Source organism: Rhea pennata, chromosome 2 (genome assembly GCF_028389875.1).
Source record: "Rhea pennata isolate bPtePen1 chromosome 2, bPtePen1.pri, whole genome shotgun sequence".
Classification (NCBI taxonomy): Eukaryota; Metazoa; Chordata; class Aves; order Rheiformes; family Rheidae; genus Rhea; species Rhea pennata.
Genome location: NC_084664.1, coordinates 10960566 through 10982156, shown reverse-complemented (window position 1 = coordinate 10982156; position 21591 = coordinate 10960566). Strand labels below are relative to the sequence as shown.

The following is a 21591-nucleotide window of genomic DNA, read 5'->3' as shown; positions in this document are numbered from 1 at the left end:
ATGGGCAGGAGGATCTGCAGGCGCAGATTTTCTGGGGGTGAGAACAGCTATGGCTTGCAGGGACGTACATCGAACTCTGCTGGCTTCACCAGAACGCTACAGCAAGCTGAAAGAGCTGTTGTTTCGCCTCCTGAATCTCCATAGGAGTAAAGATTATTTGGCTGAATAATTCTGAATTAGAATAGGTTAAGATGGAGAAGTAGCAGATAGATGTTTTCGACAGATGTTTTCAAATGTTTCAGCTAATCAAATTTACATCAGCTAACAGTGTGGTCAGGTATATTTGGACAGGCATCAAGTTTCTCTAAGATGAAAAACAGAATGCAGAACAGAGGGAAGAATGCCATTAATTAAAGAAATTGAACAGCCAAGAGAAGAAAATACGTATTTGAATTTTGATTATTTTTAAAATAATTCTGCATAATTGGTATGGCTGCAAAGCCAGCTAAGCAGGTTAAAAATGATAAATATGAAAACAACTTTGAAATTTCATTTGGAGATGTAAGCTAACATCTTTGCCAGTACAAATCTGTAAAAACTATTTCCTTCACTTTTTAGCACTACTTCCTTTGGATTTGATTTCAATTAGTAAAATAACTATTAGATGTGTGTTTTCTGTTGACACTTTGGTTGCTCGGTGTTAAAGTTAGTAGAGACCTAGACTATTTTTCATTATCATTTTTATAACTGAGTATATAAGAATAATACTTTATACTAATATGTAAGATTATAAAGTATAATGATATAGACTAGTGATAATATGTAGTTGTGCTATGGAAAGAAAAGATCCAGAAAAGATCAACGGAAGGCCAGGTTGTATCTGCAGTAATGCCGTTGTTGTTGATGACGTGCAGCTTAGGTTTGGTTTTCAGCTGACTCTACACTAGCATTGCCTTTTCACATACACTTAAGATAAGGAATCTGGGGAAAAGAGAAGGAATGCTGGGGCTGTGCCACGGAGGATAAGCATGTTGTGTGCCACGTCTGGCCACTGGCCCTTCAGAGAGACCTGGTCAGGCTGGAGCACTGGGCAGAGAGGAACCTCATGAGGTTCAACAAGGGCAAGTGCAGGGTCCTGCACCTAGGGAAAAATAACCCTAGGCACCCTAGCCCTAAAAATAAAAATAAAAATAATAAAAAAATAAAAATTTTTTTTTATTTTAAAAATAAAAATAGCCCTAGCCCCCCAAGCTGGGGGCTGACCTGCTGGAAAGCAGCTCTGCAGAGAAGGACCTGGGAGTACTGGTGGATGACAGGTTGACCATGAGCCAGCAATGTGCCCTTGTGGCCAGGAAGGCCAATGGTCTCCTGGGGTGCATTGGGAAGAGTGTTGCCAGCAGGTGGAGGGAGGTGATCCTGCCCCTCTACTCAGCCCTGGGGAGGCCTCATCTCAAGTACTGTGTCCAGTTCTGGGCTCCCCAGGACAAGAGAGATGTGGAGCTACTGGAGAGAGTCCAGCGCAGGGCTACGAAGGTGCTCAGAGGGCTGGAGCACCTGCCCTACGAGGAACGGCTGCGAGAGCTGGGCCTGTTCAGCCTGGGGAGGAGAACACTGAGGGGGGATCTTATCAGTGTGTACAAGTACCTGAAGGGAGGGTGTCAAGGGGACGGGGTCAAACTCTTCTCAGTTGTCCCATGTGACAGGACAGGAGGCAATGGGCAGAAACTGAAGCACAGGAAGTTCTGCCTGAACATGAGGGGGAATTTCTTCCCTGTGAGAGTGACAGAGCACTGGACCAGGTTGCCCAGAGAGGTGGTGGAGTCTCCTTCTCTGGAGATCTTCAAGGCCCACCTGGTTGCAACCCTGTCTAACATGCTCTAGGTGTCCCTGCTTGAGCAGGGAGGTTGGACTAGATGATCTCCAGAGGTCCCTTCCAACCTTGCTGATTCCATGATTCTATGATTCTCATGGGGACTCGCTGCTGTCCGTGTTGCTCAGCTGGGAGCAATTTTGTGCCTGTAGCTGCAGCCGCCGCGTTCAGGCCAGGACAGGGCTGCTGGCCGCCCTGCAAAAGGCGGCGAAGGGGCCAGGCACAGGCTGGCGGCGGTGGGAAGTCACATCGCCCCGCGCGGCTCCACCTTCGTGACACGGAGGCAACGCGCGGCCCAGAGCGTCACTGTGACCCTGCTCCGCCGGCAGAGAGAAATCGCTCTAACGGGGGTGCGAGTTACAATTTTATATTAGAGTTCAGCTTAAATTTAATTCATGGTCCGTTACATCCTCTAGCTCTCATTTCCGTAGCAAATGTGCCCTCTTTCTTTCTTCGCTTTACTCCATTCAGTGCCGCCGTTGTCTTCTTTTGCAGTACCAAGGACTGTGCACATCATAGCGATTTAAAATGCATCATGAGAAAACTTTAGAATAGTGCTGTGGAAAAAAAAGCATACCCAAGGTATCCAAGGACACATACTAATGACCGGTGAGAGCTGGGATTGCAATGGTTTACTTTATCTGGAGGCTTTTTTTGTGGCAAAAAGGACTGTTTTGTGGAGGCTTACAGACAGGCACAGCTGACTATTGACACCTCGGTCTGTGGCCATTTATAGAGCTCAAGATTGACAGAGATGAATTTCCTGTCTCTATGCAAGTACTGCTGATGGTTTTTTTTTCCTGCTTTGATTTGAGAAAAGCTCTTGAGAATGATTCTCTGTGTTTTTCTTCAAAGTTTATTTATGTGGGTAATCTTTAGCTTTTAATAGGGTTAGTATTGGCTTAGAGTTATAGAATGAAACTGCAGTGATTTTGGAAATATAGTTCAGAAATAAGCACTTCTAAAGCTATGCTGATGATTTATATATATATATATATATATATATTTTAGCTGAACTTTTTGGTTACACATTTCTAAACTTGACTGTCATCTTAGCTTTTTTCTCTTGTATGAATTTATAAAAAAAGTAACAGAGAACTAAACTGGAAAAAATATGTACGTGTGTGTGTATATATACACACACACACATTATATATAAACTTCCATGTAAAAATAATTTTAATAACACTGTGCTGAAATAATCATATGTTCTTGATGACTCATTTTTGTGAATTCACATAAGAACATATTCTGAACAGCCTTGGATTGAGATTTGCAAAATGATTTGACTACATCTACTTATATGGCTCATTTGAAAAGGTGAGATTTGCATTTGAAAAGGATGAATCAGATCTGAAAATATCTTGGAGATTATCCCCCCTCACCTCCCAGGTTTGGAACCATTTTCTGTAGCCATTGACATCAGGCATGATTTTGGGTGAACTGCTTTCGCAATAAACTTGCGTAACATTTTTATTTAAGAAAAGGAGGGAGAGGGAGCAAAAGCAAAGTGAATTTCTTATATGTCAAAGGTTTTTTTGTTTTATTAAAGCTTTCATATTTACATAGGTTGGTTCTAGATTGTTTAATAACAATTTCATATATGAAAAAAATATGGCATGCCTAAATTGGGACTTTTCTAAAACTCATCTAAATACCAGTCAGCAGTAAGCTTGAATACTTCTTCTGCATGCTCCGAACTGTCTGTTTGGACAGGACGGACACATCTATTTAAACTTCTTTTTTTGGATTCGGGCTTAGGTAAACAGATAATGAAAGCCACCTTAATACCTAGGAAAAATCTGAAGAGCATAACCCATTTTTAATAGCCCATGGGATAAAGCACTCATCCACGAAGGGAGATGGCCACGTTCTGGCTTCTGCATAGGCTGGCGGTGCTTAAACTTGCAGCCCAAGAGAGTCCTTGTCCCAGCAAACCTGGTGTTGCCTGCAAATCGTGGGGATGTTGATAAAGTGCGTATGACATGGGAGCTGAACCAGAAAGCCCCTTCTGAGGCGGGTTCGCTCGAACAGATATATCCCCTTTCACCTGGGGCTAGAGAGAATTTTTCTTTAGGAGGTTTCCTACAGCAAGATATTTGCGGAATTGCCGTATCTGGATTTTTATCAATATGAGGATTTTATGGTGTTTCACTGTGCCTAACAGAAAGGCAGAAATTCTCTGCAATTATGTGATATTTAGTTATTAGATAATTATAGATAATTGCAAGGGTGACTTCTATATAGTAAAGTGTTACCATAAAATCTAAATTCTAGAAATCAGATAACAATTATGGTTGGAGTTATATCGTCATTCCAAGTATAATTACTATGAGATTGGCAGCGCATGCAATTAGTGAGTAATCATATGAAATTTGCCTTTAGAGCTGCACTTCCCCCTTGTTATAAAGTTCTTTGTCACAACATTTGAATATAAAGATAACATAAATTGGCCTTCAGAAGTGCTACGTTAAAACCCCAAATACCTTTTTCCAGTGTAATACTCACTACTTAATGCTCTAGCTGCGTAGTTTGATGGTGGGAGCAGGGAAGGGGTGGTGCACAGTGAACCGAGCAGAACTGACCGGATCACCTGTGGGAAGCCACTGTTCAACGGATACCAGCAGAGAGTTTTAAAACTCTCTGTCCTTCAGTAGCTGGCTAGTAAGATAATGCTTTTCCATAGCTATGCAAAAATAATCCTTTATTATGTATTAAAGCTAGTTTATACAAAGCTAAAATTGTATTAAGAACAAGTTCTTTAAAGATATCATCACATCATCTACTATCTTCCTTCTATTTTAGAAGTTTGATTAATAATGTTTCTTTCAGGAGCAAAGAAAAATCAGTCTTGGATTCATATTCAGCAAAGCCTCTTTTTTCTTTTCAGTTACTAAATAGTGTCTTTGCCTTTTTTTTTTTTTTTTTTTTTTTTTTTTTTGTCATTATTTATCAGGTTTTACCTGGCAAGATGATTACACACAACATGTTATTGGTCAGGAACTCTCAACCATTCATAAAATCCACAACAGACGCCCCAATATATTTCCACCTGAAGCGTCTCGCGCAGGAAGGTAAGTAAGTTTGCAGTGGCTTTTGTGGCCAAACTTCATAGGTTTGGGGGGTTTTTTTGCAAATGATGAGAATCAGAATGGCACCATAGCACTGAATCTGAAATGTTAAATGCATCACTAAAATCACTAACCAGACAATAAATGTAAACGAGTTGTATTAAAGTATCAAAAACACACTTAGGAAAATGGCACACAGAATGAATGAGAACCCTCAAAAAAAAATTAAGAAAATGTTGCTTCTGCCATTAGCTTAGGAGGTCAGAAATCAAAACCTCTTTCGTTCAGTTTATGCAGTGTCTAGTCTCCATTCAGATTTGCCTGGCATAGAAAGGCAGGCACGTACAAGAGCTCACCCACAGGAGAAATTTTATTCTGGAATAAACCAATGAAAAGAAACAAAAAGAAGTGCTGAAAGCGATTCTGACCAATTAATGTCATCAAACTCATATTTTTCCAAAACAATGTTGTGACTGAATTGAAGTCCATAGATTCCCTACCTTGATGGCAAAATTCATCTGAGAAAGAGAGATTCACGTGAGATCTTACGGCAGGAAACAATTTGGGGACATCTCTACCTAATCTTTGTATTAAAGAAGCCATTTTTCTAGTAGTTTGAAAGATATTGAGGGGTGACTAAGTTATAGATGCAAGAGACAAAGATTCTGTAATTGTGTAGAGAGATATGGATGTAGGACTTACAACATATTCATATACCAGTACATGTATAAATACACTTTTTAACCTGTCCTAGCCTGTCCTTACAGGCCTTAAGTTCAGCCTAATCATACAAACCTCAGAAGTCAAATTAAAAAATATATGATTTACTAGGAACGTTAAAATGATTTGCTTCTAAATGATTTTAAGAAATGAAATCTTGGAATTACTGAGCTTGAAGGACAGTGCTAATTGTTAGAAAATTTTCTTCATAGTGGAAGAAAGCTGGAGCTCCTAGCCCTGATGGGCAAGATATTGGACATTCATCCTGAGACCTTTAGAGAATTTGTTGCTCAAGGAAATCGTCTCTTGCAAAGAAGGGGAAACCATTTCTCTGATAGATTGCTCTTTTATGTAAATAAAAATGCTGTGTAATTGGAAATGCCCTGTGGCCTCGGTTGTGTTTGCTTCCATTTTTTCTGATTCAATTCATAGAATTTGACCCTGTATTTTTCATACTTGCTGATTCATTCAGTGTAAAGGAAACAAAACCACCCCTTAAACTCACAGCACAGTACATTTCAGGCTGATGGTAAGGTAGAAGCTTAGCTTCTAGATCAGATACTGATCTACAATTTTTCATAAAGATGATAAAAACACATGTTGGTATCCATGAACCTGTTCTCACTCCTTAGATACACTAAATGCCATTGCTGTACGGATTGCTCTAGCAATAGAAATTATTTTGAATATATTATGGGGGATTTTTCAGAAATGACTGTATCCTATGAATTTTTGTTCATGGGAATATGATAACATAAGATGGATTTCCAAAAGGTCAAGATCATATTCTCCAATGTTCCAAATTCTTAAATGGAGTTATACAAAAATGAAATGTGTAAAAATATATAGAAATAATTTAATTTTATATTGATAAAGAAATATCACTTATAGGAGATCCTATTGTAATCAAGATTGAGGTGCTTTGCATTTTTAATTAGAATTGTATTTTTTAAAAAATAATCTATTTTGTGTATTGACACTTTAGGAACATCAGAATTCCAAATGTGTTCCATGTATAGCGGTTCCTATTGTGAATAGATTTTCTGAAGTTATCAAGTTGTGCTTCTGAAAGGATTATCTTATGTGCCAACAGTTTAAAACATTAGTTGATTTTTCTGGCTGTCCATTTGCAATATATTCTGTAGGTCGGGTAACAGTGAGATATTTTTCCTTGGCTTCTTGTAGATTCTGATAAATTTTGCTATATGCTCAGTGTGCTTACTGCTTTTGCTAAAATATTATCAGATAATAATTAAATAATTAAAATATCAACATCACATAGGTATCTGATTATCAAAGAAACATTGTGGCAGGAAGACCCTTTATTAAGGATAATGTGTAATAAGGCAATATGAAGTCATATTAATGAGTCATTAATCCCCACAGAGTTAGTGAGAGCAAGAAAATAGAATCAGACACTTGAAAGGTAAATTGACTTAGGCTAAATTAGTGCATATGAAATCTGATAGAACAGAAGACATGGATTTCATCTTAACCTCCCCCTGAAACTGGGAGTTTGATTTCAAGATGAAAGTTCTTTCTTTGGTGGCTAACTGGAGTGTACATGGTATTTTCTGGGCCCTTATTAAATTTCAAAAAAGCCCCACTCTTGAAAGAGGATCCAAGATAAAGGAAAAAAATCCATTCTGCACGCAGGGAATAAATGTCAGTTGTGTTCATTGGTGCAATTAGGCAAAACCACAAATGTTTCCAACAAACTTCAATGTATAAATGGGTTATAGCATTATTTCCATAATAAAACCATCATTAAGTCAGTAATAAGATTCTCACAGCATTTAACAGGGAGAAACTCCTTATTCTAAAAAGTATGATATCTATCATTTGAAAGCATTCTGCAAAAGCATAACATCTGCGGTGCAGTGGTTCAGATATTTCTTGCAAAATTATAAAGTATTGTTTTTTTGTAGGAATTATATAATTATTTCTGTACATAAATAATTATGTATATTATGATCTTTATACATTGTAGTTCTTTGCATGCAAAGTCCTTTTTCAGAACAAGTTAAAACAAAACATGCTTCCAAAGAAGTATACAACAAGAAGTCAACTGACAATCATTTCTCCTACTCACCAGGTTCTCTTATATATTTCTCGTTAATCCATTTTCCAATATCACTTTGTCACATTTAAGGGAAAAATTTTAATTCAGTTGTAAGAACAGTTCATGTAATGCATTTTACTTTCTGCAGTAGCAAGGTTAACAATAGTGATATATTGGTGAACTGAAAAGATTTTCTGAAAGTCTTTCAGATATATTTGTAGGATTTTATTAAGGTTGCCATCAACTGAAATGTAATGCTATGTTAACCTTTTTGATTGTTGTTTACAAGTTTATAGTGTATAAAATTACAAATATAGAATTCAAGCACAATTTGACAGCAATTGCAATCTCCATAAGAAAAATCAGAAACGTTTGGCCTTTGGTGGTTTCTGCTTCTACCACCAGAGTGAGTGATTATATACTGCAAGTAATGGCTTGAAAAGCTAACCTAAATACTGTCTTTTATCTGTGCATTCAATTCCCATTTCCTCCAGCAAAAATCCCAAGGGTAGAATTTGGTCTAGTATTTCCATTTGCTCTCCCTTTTCAAAGTTAGCACAGAAAGGAGAAGATAGATGTTGGAATTAAGCAAGGAATGAGAGATGAGTATTTGAAATTGGGATACCTTCTCTATGATAGCCTCTTTGGATTAGTTCATCTCTATTGAAGCAGAAAGCCTACTGCCCAGTTCATTCCAGCACTGCAGCACACTTTTCATCTGCTTTTAAGTTGAAAAGGAGGTGGATGATGTTACCTGAACCTCCACTCTCCATCACCAGGCACAGTTTAGAGCTCTGGAATTAGAGAAAAATACAGACAACATGAGAAGCGAGCAAACTCAGGGTAAATTATAGCAAGACCTCTGAAATATCCTGTGCAGTAAAACTTCATTTTCCTTGAACCTGTGTGCCTAATGGGTAGCCAGTTAGTTTATACCTTGGGAGGTATTTTATACCTTTATACCCACCCTTGGGATGGGGTGCAATGGCTTTGGGACGTCTCAGCACAGGGACAGGACAGTCGAAGCCTACCCTCCTTGCAGCGAATTTGGGTATGTGCTGGGGAGTGAAAAGCATGTTGAGAATGCAGTTAAAAAACTTCTGGAGTGTGGGAGTACACAGGCATTGGGTATGGCTGGCGAAGTCCCAGGGTTGTGTAAATTGTCCTGGGTGCGATGAAACAATCTTGAATTGAACATATAGAAAGGTGCGGTAGAGGCTTTCATAGCCATTCCTTGTGGGTTGCAGTCCCTGTGCCCAGTCTCTCTCGTGGCCTCCGTATTAGTCAGGAGCTACATTTAGTACAGTTGTGAAAATGGGTGAAAGTCAGTTACTTTGTGCAATGAAATTAAAGTAATGTAATTAAACCCAGGATCTGGACAACGAGATCATGGTGATCTTTCAGGCCGTGCCCCCAAATAAGCACCACCACATGAACTGGTGGAATCAGACATTGCTTATGGTTGCCTGCAGATGTTTAAAGTAAAATGATGCTCCCTCTCCCTGGGCTGTAAAGGTCCTTCCCTAGAGGTCTCCATCACTAGAGAAGCAGGATGTAGGTGTGAAATGGTGGCCCCAAAATGTTATTTCTCTCCAAACGATGTGTCACTCACAGGGAAGAAAGCAGATTGGTGACCCTCCCTCTGCTTTCTTACGTGGAGTATGAAATAGTTACTGGTGTTGACATTTAAATTATCGTTACCATTGACATGTTGTTGAGAGAGATGAGGAGAGCTGATAGTAATTCAGAGCTGTTGTACAAAACGCGCTGAATCCCGTATACACACCTCTGCACTGCTGTTGCTTAATCACATATTTATCTTTATTTTTGCAAACATCACCAAGGTTTGTTTAAAACAGTCAGGAAACATTGCTATCTTGTGAATGTCAGGCACCTGGGGTCAGAAGAGATACCTTTTCTGTCTCATTATCCCCTGCTTAAGCCTTTTGCTGGAGCTACCTTGCTTAGTTACTTCTGTATGTCCAACAGTCTCACAGTACTTTTTAAGTTCTTGTGGGACCACAATGATGTTGATTCTCATCAAAATGCAGCAAGTTTTTGAAGTCTTAAACCCACCTGGTTTTAGTGGGGTGCACTTTGGTGATGCATATTTTCTGTTTACAAATCTTTTTTCTCTCTGGACATCATTTTGCCTTGATGTAGGCTTTTCTTTTTTTTTTTTTTTTTTTTTTTTTGATTTTCTGTTGATCATTTACTTTGATTCCACAATAAATCGTTAATAGTGGATTCTTTTTGGGGGGGTTGTCTTTGCTGAAGCAGAATTATCGATATTGTTGTTCTTGTTAAGCTTTTTAGAGACTTTTGTGTTAGGAACTCATATATAGAAATAGTTTCAGTGTCTTGCAATGTAAAACATGATGCCATTTTTGCTGGGCTCATTGTCATACAGGTTGATAATATTTTTTTCCTTTGGTTTTGCTGTGCAGGGCTTCAGGACAGAATGCAGATAATGAAAGAAATCATAGTCTGGAAAAGGATACAAATTTGGCGAAGTCTCTTCAGCAATATCTCACATATCTAGGTATTCTCTCCCAGTCTGCAGCTACAAATCTGTATCCAAGGAAGAAGAGTGACAAAGCTTCTGTCAAGGTTGTATCTTTAAAGTGGTTCCTACATTTTGTGGTTTTGGCTTCCTTCCTCTGCAAGCTTTCCTAACTTTGTAATCTTCCCTTCTGTCCTGACACCAAACATTTCTCACTTCCTCCTCAGACTGATTATCATAACTGCACGTTATTTAACCTGGTTCTCTCCAAATGGTTTGGATCAGCTTCAGCACCCTAAACAACAGAGTTCTCCTAGACTAGATTTAATTATGTACGTGAGGAAGGGGGGAAAGAGGGATAAAGGTGGTAACATTTTTGCGGACTGAGCTGACACCCTGATTACAGAATCTGAACTGCTCCTCTCCAGAGAGCCAGTTGAGACCCTGTAGATTCTTGGCAGATACATATGGTGGAGATCATCTGCTAGGCATCTGAGACGTGTAATGCAGGTATCTAACCTGAGCTAGCGACCTTTGACTACCTTTATAGTCAACAGAGGTCTGATCGCTGCTATTTATTGTGTTTAGGGAAAAACAGACATAATCTTTGAGCAGATTTTGACAATGGGTCTGCTGAGCTCTGCCTCAGAACTTCCTCCTTATTGATTATCAAGGAAGTCTATGGTGACAAATTAAGGTTCTGATATATACATTATAAATATACATGTAGTTAGGCAAGATAAATCACACCTATTAAATCTTATGTATCGTTCTCTGATTTTAAAAAGTACCAGTCTGAAAGCAAACTATTATTTTCTTTCATAAAGAAAAACTATCCAGTTCTTAGGTAACTTGATAAATTTATAAACATGATCAGAAGAAATGGCTGCATATGACAAGTGCTCCTAGCCTATACTGTTTGCTCAAAAAATGACTTTTGCTCAGAATAATCTATTATTTTAAAGAAATAGGTTGCTGTTATAGGGCATCTTTTAAAAATTTGGTATGTGCTATTTGCATGAATACAGTGTATATGCAATAGCCTTAACTCAGAAATATATTGAAGAAAAATTCAGATGAAGAAAATACAGAATCAAAGCCAAACTGCTACCTTTTCCAAGAACTGACTCAGAGACACAGAACCATTGCAGTATATCTGCAACAGCAGCTCCCCAAAACAGTGTAATTCGAATCAACTCTTTATTCAATCACGGTATAGCTGCAATATTATTATTCTGGTCAGAAGTTGCAAATTTGTAATTTTGCTGATTGACATAAGCAACTGTAAGTTACAACGTATGGAATATGACAATGTGTGCTCATCCTGAGTAAGAGAAATGCCCAGGGAGCAGCAAGGCAGCTTTGGGAGCTCATGAGGGACCATCTTCACGGTGCGTTTCCTCAGCTGCTTAGTCCTGAGCACTGGCTTCGGTAAGGATGCTGTTCTCTGAAGCGCTGGCTTTCAGGGAAGTGAAAACTTGTCCAAGAAATACTTCAGTGGTTCTGCTGCTGTCATGCAAGTTCATAAATAATCCATATGGTTGAGACCTTCTGTGGGGAAGCCTGCTGTGATAACACCACCCACCAATGTTATCGAGTGTTGCCATGGAGATAGCTACTTAGGAGCCTGGGGGAGTGGGATAAAGAGGAGAAAATCTGGAAATGAAGCATGTATAGAAACAAGCTATAGACTTCTTTTTACTAAGGAGTATTTTAAAACAGCTGACATTGAGCAGGACGTGTTACTTGTAATTTAAAAGCAAACAAAAGAGAGGAAGAATATCTTAAAAATTAGTATCTAATCATGAATTTTAAATGATTTTGGGGATCTTCCTCTGCAAATCAAAGGCAACTGCTGTTCTTAAACAGAAGCAAATGTGGTACTGTATTTGTAGTTTGATTCATGGAATTGTTAATGGAATAACATTTAAACAAAATAGATACCAGGATGTTTGCAAATCCAAGAAGCAGAAAAAATGTAAAATTTAATGGTTTGAAATGAATAGTAAGGAAAGTAAGTGCAGGAGCTGCATTTAATATGGCTGTGCCACTTGAAATTGAAAACAGTGATTTTATCCACTTTTACTGCATGTTTCAACAAAATCTTGATATTGTATTATTGTTTTCTTATATAGATAAGTTATGAACCTACAGTGAATAATTGTAGCAATTTCTTATGTTTTTAACTTCCTTGCACTTTCCTAATGAACAATATGGGTGAGACACAAGTATTTTACCCTACTTACACTTAGAATTGCAACTTTTGGGCTTTTGCCCTTCTTACAAAATCATTTTCTTTCAAGTATATAGTATATATTTACCTCTGTCACTTTGTTCTTGCTGTCATGGAGCAGGAGATGCAGCACTGCTCCTGGTTACTTTGATACCTCACCTTCTGTGATATATGACTGAAGCTTGCAGAAGTTTTTAAGCAGACTGCCTGAGTGGCTTCTGATTTGTTCCAAAATTGCCATCAGAGAACCCTGGTCAAGAGTAAAATAAAGAAAGAAAAAAAGACAAATAATGCTTAAAATTTAAAGTTGTTATACTCCAAAAGTCTTGTTTAGTTCTTTACGTATGTTTAATCAAACTGTTTTAGAAGCTTTTGGACTTTATTTCCTACCATCTTCCACATGTGTATTACCAGAATACATTGAGCTTCAACCTCATCAAGTATAGAGTACCAAACAGGTCTGTACACTGCTGTAAAATGAGATATGCATCTTATATATTGTATAATGTATTTATATGTATTTAAAATACAGCAGAAGTATTTTAAAACAAGTAACTTTTCCTATTTCACTTGTTTAAGCTACTTTCAACTTGAGGCTTGACACAGAAATCACGCTACCAAACTTAAATCATACAATGCCACAAAATTCCTACAGCATTCACCATTTATTGCAAGAACTTCTTCAAGTGCTTTTTTGAAGCACTTGAATTTCACTACTAACTTAGTTTTTTCTCAGTATTTAGACAGTATCTTCTGCAGGCTATAATTTGGCCATTCAATAATGACTTCCAGTGGATAAACAGCAGTAAATCAGAAGATTTGGTGAGCTGTTTCCTGGGCGTTACCATTGTAAGGAACAGTTCACTTCAGTGCAGCTGAAAAGAGTTGTTCAGAAAATGAGCACTTGGTGGCATTTGTTACTTAAGCATTATCTAGGTTTTTTTTCCCTACTCTGTCTCAATGAAGGTTTTACCATTCACAAAATGCTACGTTATCAGTCTTGGGATACCTTTCCACTAAACTTGAATTTAATGTGAAAAATAACGTATAGCCAGATATATGTGCACTGTGAGAAAGTTTCAGGCTGCATGTGAATTCTCCTTTCCCCACCTCTCCTCTTTCTTCTAGGAAAAAAAAGAAAGAAAGAAAAATTCCTTCACTGTTCATATTTCTATTGAGGTAGGTCAGTTGTGTTGGGTTAGAAGGGTCAGTGCAGAGCTGATATTATAATTAGATATATGTATTATATATGATATCATATACTCTGTCTGTTTTAAGTGTTTATTAAATGAACATGCTAGATATTACCTTTATCTCAGATTATACTTTGTGCTGTTAACTCTTGTGGCTTTCAGAAATCCTTGGTTTTGGTAACTGGTAACAAGTATTTTAAAAGTCCAAATGCTTGCAACAGTATAATTACACGAGGTTTCAATTATAGGGCTTTCATCTGACTGAGAATAACTTTTCATTATCACAGAAAGAGAAAAGATTTGCAGTGCGATCCAAATGTACTTAAAAGGCTCAAAATCAGGAGGCGAATAAAACTAATTCAACTGGAATAGTGTGTTTATTCCTTCAGCTATCACTTTTACCTGTTCTCATGGCTTCTGGCGGCCTGATGTGATCTTTTTTAATGCCCTACACTGGCAGAAGTGCCCCGCTTTGGTAACACAGCCCTGCAATGTGCTCATTTCAAATGCAGGGGCCAAAGTGCACAGCAGCCTTCCTCCTCCTCGTTCTTCCTCCTCCTCCTTCTCCTCTCCCCGAGCTCAGCTCTGGAGGCAGATGCTACATCGACTCCTCCAGGAAGCTTGTCCTCCTGGACAAGCTATAGGAATATGCAAGTTGTCTTCTACATTTACACCAAGGCTGTTTTTACTTTGGCAGGGGTCTCGTGATTATGGTTTAGGGATTTTGGAGCTAAAAGATGTCTGTTCTTGCTCTTACTCCTTCAGTGTGACTTGGCCTCCATGGTCTTCATACACAGGTTAATGTCTTCCTCCTCAGGCTGCTGCGCCGTTCAGGCCCTAGTACCTAGTGTAGGGAGGAAGACAGAAATTCAATTAACGTGGAGTCTTCAAGGAGTTTCAGTCCATTTTCCTGGTATTTTCTCTTTCTTTGGGTTTTAATTACTTGTGTTTATTTTGCTGGTAGACTTTATGTATGAATATTTTGATAATAGAAATCTCTGAGTCCCAGGTATTCCAAAAGGTTCAAAAGGAAAGAGTTTGGAAAAACAGAACTTTCTTTACATTTAATAAGTTGTTAATAAAGTTATAGATCTTTGCAGAATCAAGAAGAGAAAAAGAAATGGATGAAGTGACTAGTTGGTGGGCAGAGCGGTACGGCCAGGGCATGGCCAGCTGGGCAGCAGCACTGGAAGGGGAGAGGGTGCAATTTAAACCTCGCAGCCTTGGTTACCAAGACCACAGAAGCTTGCAAAGGGCAGATCGGGCGTTTGGTAGAGACTGTATTTCACTCCTGAGTACAGCCAGGAAACTGCCACACTTAGTTTCCCCTTTCTTATTCAGGGCAGAGTATGCATAACTTTGCTGAATGGAAAATGAATTGTTTGATTCTTTGTAACTGGTCTTCTGGAAGAATTAAGATATATGATGATTGTTAAGAAGGATTATTAGTTGTTTTAGAAAATCTGAGTGTGCAAATTCTCTCAAATGTACACGGAACTTATCTGCAAACAATAATTATTCTGATTAACTGGTAAGAAATTACGCAGTCATTGCTCATTTTAATCTGGAGCTTTAATTCAAAAAAGCAGCACTCTTATTTATATAACACTTATTAATTACAATATTAAATGAAGAGCATCAGAAACTGATTTGCTAGCTGACTGCTGAAAAGTCAAAACCCTTTCTGCAGTGTATACATTTAAATTCTACTTGCATAAATGTAAAATTTAATATTTCATATATGTGGGATTCTTTATAAATAAGAAATATGTAATCTTCCCTGTGCATAAGCACATTAGTAAAAATATCAGGAATAATTGATAGAGGAGGATATCCCTGAAGCTATGCCTGACTATTTGCTTATCTGTACAACTATTAGAGTAATATCTGAAAGTCTTGAAAGCTTTGATGTATTTATTTTCCCACTACCACTACAAAGTAGGGAAGAAGTAATATCATCATTTCACAAACAGATTTTTCTCAGCATTTTTGATGTCATGCCCAATTTGAGCATAGACTTGAAGTCATGTCTCAAATCCCCTCTATGCCTCCTATTCCTTTGGATCATTCTTCCCTCCCTGGCTTTTTTTTCCAGTAAAATCAAATCATTAAAGTCCTCTTCTTCTCTTAAAATAAATAAATAAATGAACGTAAGCACTGGGGTAGAATTCATTTGACCAAATACAGATGTTTTTATTGGAGCAAGTCAACCTAAACTCATTTATGAAATAGAAATTTCCAAGTTGTGATCCATCCCATGCTTATTTAAACATAAAATGAGATGTGATAAATTCTATCCTGTATGCCATCCTGTATGAACTCAGTGTAGATAGCAAATCTTGCTGAGAGGATTCATATTTTTTGTTATGTACAATGTAGAGACAGAATTTCTATGTCTAATATAGAAGTTGTAATTTGCCTTATCACACAGCTATCTTACGAAGATTAATTGTTTGTGTGATGATTTGAAGATACCAGTGCTATAGAAATAGTATGATAAAAGATGTATGTCAGGTCTGGAGCCTTATTTAAGAGGCTGATTCATTAATTTCTAGTAATTCCTAGACAACGCATAGATTGATAGTTTTAAAATCTCAAATGTTGACTGGATGATAAGATTTGCATTTTTCAGTCTCCCCTAAAAATCAAGTTTTTATTTTACCAAATACCATATATTTGGAGTTTTACTTTCATCATTCCATTTGCACGTTTGATATTAATCTTGAAAATATTTACTTCAGTACAGAGGACTCAATAAATAGAAGCTGGTGGAGCTGGTACAAAGTTTAAAGTGAATTTCGTAGTTATTTTTAGAACATAGTAATTGATGAAGAGCATAACGTTCACAAAAAAAAAAGCCCCGTTTTATCTATCTTGAGGGTATGTGTGTGATTATGTATGTTTTGGAAGAGTGGCTGCATTGCAACAACAATACCTCTTTTAATGAGAAAAGAAAAAAATTCCTAACCCGAAGCAATTGTCCAGCAAATGGTTCTTTGCTTCATATGGGGTTGAAAAGCAATGTTATACAGCATGGTGGCACTGATCCTGCAGATCTTTAAAAACCGGCATATCTTTGAGCAGAAGCAGTCTCCAAACTCAAATGTTAAAGTTATAAATACGCTGAATTGGTGCTAATATGCTCAAAGCTTGGCAGATGAAGATCATCGTGTTTCTATGTAAATCATCTTTAGATAATGAGTTAGCTCAATACCAGCATATGCCTACAGAAAATGTGTTTAAACATCATTCGCTGAAACCTTCATTCCCATAACAGACTTATTGACACATGAGCAAACTGTTCGCAGAGGAGAGAAGCTGGTAGCGCCTAGTGTATCTATGAGTGCTGATTACCACACCACACCACACCGCTTCCACTGGTCACTGGGATGTCGTTGTCACTTCACTGGTTTCTAGCAGCAGCGTCAGGAGAGACGCTGGATTCGGTAGCTGGGAGAGGAGAGGCTGCCGCAGCCCTTGGCCCCAGGTCCAGACGGCAGTGACTCCGAGCAGGTATTCCCAGCACACACAAACACACGTATACAACACGTACGTATGGCTGGAAAGATAATCTGCCACTTCTTTTATGCCAGCTGCAGTATTTTAGAAACTGATTAAACCAATATGATGAAGATTTGTCAGGAACAGAGAGAAAGATCTAGTTATGAAGACTAAAAACTAGGAATTTCCTCAGCAGTATGAGAAATGGTAACTCGTAATTAAATCAGTCACGTAGAAGAGTCAGCTGGAGAAAGTTAAAGGTTTGGGATACAGCTAGGAGCACTACAGCAGAGATAAGAATGGCCGGGAACATTTGGGACCTAAAATTGATTTTCTTAAATAGTAACTTGCACATGAAAGAAACTAATGTACTTAACCGCTCTCTTTTTCATCTTGGAGGATCGTTTGTTTAAAAATGGTAGAATGTGCTGTTCGTACACAAATCTTTGCCACCTGAAATTCTGGCTATGCAGATTATTGCTTGATATGCAGCCAGACCCCAGAAAAACCGTTATGCTGCAGTTTCACAATCAGAATTCAGGAGCAAAGTCAGCCTCAATTCTGATCAAAGGCGATGCTGAGCAGCCATTTTGCTTGATCAAGCTTTTGACATTGCAAACTACAGGGTGTTAATTAACCATCTTTACTATCTAAGCTGCTTTGATGTAGCTCTTAAATGGTTTCAAAGCTGTTGTACTTCTCAGAAAGAAAATAGGAGGTAGCAACAGAAAATTATTTGTGAAATAAGAGGAGATCAAATGAGATGATCGTAGTGGTCCCTTTTGCCTTAAACCTGTGAATCTGTCACAGGACCACGGGTTTGATGCTCTCCCATCACAGAGGAGCTACAGCAGACAGTTTTGGCCTCCTTGAAATGATCTTCCAAGCTCTTGCTTTTTTTTGTGGTAATTTCCTGCATAGTATTATATTACTATCTACTATATGTACAAAGGCCATTTTCAAGTGGTAGAAAAGGCATTTCTACTGCTGCTCAGAAAACTGAATTTTTTCATCGACTTTACCACTATTTTCAGACTAAACTACCGCCGAATTTGGTGCATAGCGTGTAATGCCAGGTACACCAGCAGAGGCTTGTAGAGCAGACATTCTCCCCTTCAGCAAGCTTGAAGCCTGCTAAGATGTCCTCCTGACATAGTGCAGCACTGTATGGAAATAACAGCTCACTCTCTGGAAGAATTAAGGCTGCGTTAGCCAAGGACTAACTACTTTCTGGTAGAAAGGCCACTGCTCACTGGTGGAAGCCTTGCACTGTAACCCACTGCACAGCACAGATACGTCCCTCACGTTTCATTGATGGCTGGATTTTGCTCAAGCTAAAGGTATGGCATCGCATACGACTTCACGTCCCACACATTGATCTAGCATAACTTCAGCGGAAGCGTTCATTTTCTCCCACTGTCGGTCAGGAAGGTCCTCATTTTAGTGTTGAGTTTTTCTTTCCTAATTTTAGAGTTCATGTTGCTACTATCTCAAGTGGCACAGTAAATTAAGCCGTAGGCTCCTGTGATTAAGTGTTGCATATGGAATCCTGGTCGAACCAAACTTAAGGGGTAGCAGCAAAGATGAATTAATATCTGAAAAGGCATCAAAGAGAAAAGGCTAAATGAATTGGAGGGTGGAAGGGACTTGCCTTTCTGCATTTCTGGAAAAAAGATTTTGTTAGCTCTACATGCCTTTATCAAATATGTCTTCAAGAGAGGAAGTATTTTGAAGTAAATTCCATGCCATGACTTTGAATTCTGTTGCTGTTCTGTGCTTGAGCCAAATATTAAAAAATCAATCTATCCCTTTGTGGATAAATTAAATAGCGTTTATCTGTGTCCTGTATTGTATGTATCTCATTTTCCCCCTTATTTCAATACTTCTTTGTAAAAGAAAACACATAGACCACAAACGATTGCACAGTGCATCTGTAAGGTGTAATTTAATGTGCCCTTCTGTGAACTTTCATATAGAAAATGTCAGTTACTTACATACCTAAACCATACGAGACATTGGCCTAATGATTCCATCTTTGGAAAGGTTAGTGTGTAGGTTTTTTGATGATGTGTGAATTACTGAGATAACCTATTTGAGAGGTGGTGAAGGAGAAGAAAACCTTGTCCAGATGGAAGAACTAGAGTTTTTTTAACATGAGCATTTTAGCAATTCATTTTAGCAATTCAGAGTAATTTTTAAAGATGTTACATCAGTAACATGAGCTAATTGAACAGTATCTTATCTATTAAAAATATGCCCCGATAATAATAGGGACTTGCATGCTAATGCTATTCAATATTACTCAGTTACATGCTAATTAGAATATTCTTTGTTAGTTATACAAATTTCATTTGTCTTTTTTTTGGTAATTACTGGCATTGCTGTATATAAATCAAGTTTAATTAATGAAAAAAAGGATTTTCTTTTTAAAATTTTTCTGCTCTCTCTTTTCCTCTGCTTTTTAACTCTATAATGTTACCAGCTTCTCCAAAGACAACAACCAGGGATTTTACAGATTCTTCTTGTTGGTGACCATGGGGTTATTCCATTTAATTTTGAAACAAGTCAAACTAGCAATGGCCATTTGCAGAAGATCAGACTACTTAAATCATTAAAATGTAAATTGTTGCTGGATTCTAAACTAGGTATAATAAATATCACTCTTCAACCTCTTTCTGTAAAAGTTACAATTTTTTTATGCCAGTTAGCACAACACTACAGTTTAGGGTTGTATCCACACTGCAATTTTACTTAGATTTATTTCTGTTGGCACATGCATTTTTGGTGTTGTATTTTCTTTCAGGGTGGGGGTGGATTTTTTTCCCTTGTCCGAGTTGCAAATTGCGATACAGCTGCGGAGTCCTTTAATTAAGTCGGACAAAGCTATATGAGATGGGCTAGTAACCGAGGGCACCGTCAAGACAGCTGAGCTGTTGGTGGTGTACTTTAATTAGGACTTTTAGTATTTCATCCTTTACAGCCAGAACTGTGACCTGTCAAGCTGCTGAGAGACTGCCCTGTCTCAACAGAGGTGCAGCTCTGAGCCTGCAGTTGGCTCTTACTTATGTGCAATTTGTGTACAGTCACTTGTGGTGGATTTGTTGTGATTTTTTTCTGGGTGTGCTGGTTGTTGACAGAAGCAGGAAATCACGTATTTGGTAATGTTTAAGAATGTTTGGACTTGTTAAATAGCTTGTCAAAGTCCAGCCCTCATCATCTGACCCTCATCTTTCACAAGCAGTTTGAGAGCATCTTAGTGTTTTTTTTTCCTTGGTTTTGGTTTATTGCAAAGAAATTGGTTTATTGGTAAAGCTTTAGGGGCAAAAGAGGCAGCTGGGTGTAGGACAGAGATGCAAATTAGGGTGAAGGTATAGAAGAGGGATTGAGCTGCTTTAATGCCTTTCTATGGCCAAAAGGGGACTGTCCGCTTTTCCCTTTCCCTTTTGTGCATGTCCCCACTGCCCCAAATCTCTACTGCGTGTTAAACTCTCCATGAGCTGCTCTAGCACAAAAAGGGAACTGACTTCTGCTGGGCTAGAAAGTCAAAGTAAAGGGTCTGCTGCGGGCTGGAGCTGGGGAGAGGCTGGGTGGGTGGTCAAGTCTGCAGGGCGTGTGGGGTAGTGGAGAGACAGCAACACATGTGAATATGTTGCCAGCTACTTGGCTCATCTAGGACCGCTCCGTGTCACCCTCTGCAGCTCCTTCTGAGCAGTGCGTGTCATTAAAGGTCACAACACCAAATCCTATAAATAACCCCAAGCAAAGACCCTTTGAAGTTAAGGGGGTAAATATATATGACCTGTAGCTTTTCACATCTGTGACTTGCTGTTAAGCATGGAAATTGTGTTCAACCTGTACTTTAGCAACTAGCTCCCCTCTTGCTGTATATGAAAACAGTGCGTATTTTGCAGCTGGTGCATTGAACTGGCACTGCTACATTTCTATTGTTTGATACAGTTCCCAGGGGACATTGAACTATTTAATTCTCAAAGGTGTCTTCTCTCTAGTTCTGTCTTCTTTGACAATATCTTGCACTAGGCCAATTTCTTGGCTTCAACAAAATGCACTTCTGTGCTAAAGACCTGAGGTTCTGTGTAAAATTCCTGAGGTTGGTGGACCACAGGCCAAAGAAGCCAATGTCTGCTTTGTGTAACAAAGTTGCATACATGCATAAGGCAGAAATCTTCAGGTCATAGTATGAAATCACTGACTGAACTTCTTCAGTCCTTTGAGGAGGAATAACCCTCTTGCAAAGCAAGCACGGAAGGAAATCAACTGTTTGTTATTTCTCTGAAGCAAAGCAAAATTATTGTTCATAAAATACAAAATCAGATAAAATCTAGAAGTATTTATTCATCTTTGGATCAGTTTAAGGGCCTTATTTATTTGGTCTTTAGAAAGCACAGTAGGAAATAAAAAAATAATGATTTTCTGGCCAAATTCTAATAGCTCACCTCTTGAGTGTTTAGTCTCTTCATGCTGGACATAGCTTGCTGAG

At 38.3% G+C, this 21591-nt stretch overlaps 1 protein-coding gene across 1 annotated transcript in view; it reads left to right on the top strand.

The window, feature by feature from the left end:
- The window catches only part of PTPRN2 (protein tyrosine phosphatase receptor type N2), a 493407-nt gene that overhangs the window by 59495 nt on the left and 412321 nt on the right, over nucleotides 1–21591 (top strand). Inside the window, exons 4-5 of the mRNA XM_062570859.1 lie at nucleotides 4767–4884; nucleotides 10111–10273. Coding sequence (XP_062426843.1) covers nucleotides 4767–4884; nucleotides 10111–10273 — 281 coding nt within the window. The remainder of the gene's footprint in view (nucleotides 1–4766; nucleotides 4885–10110; nucleotides 10274–21591) is intronic.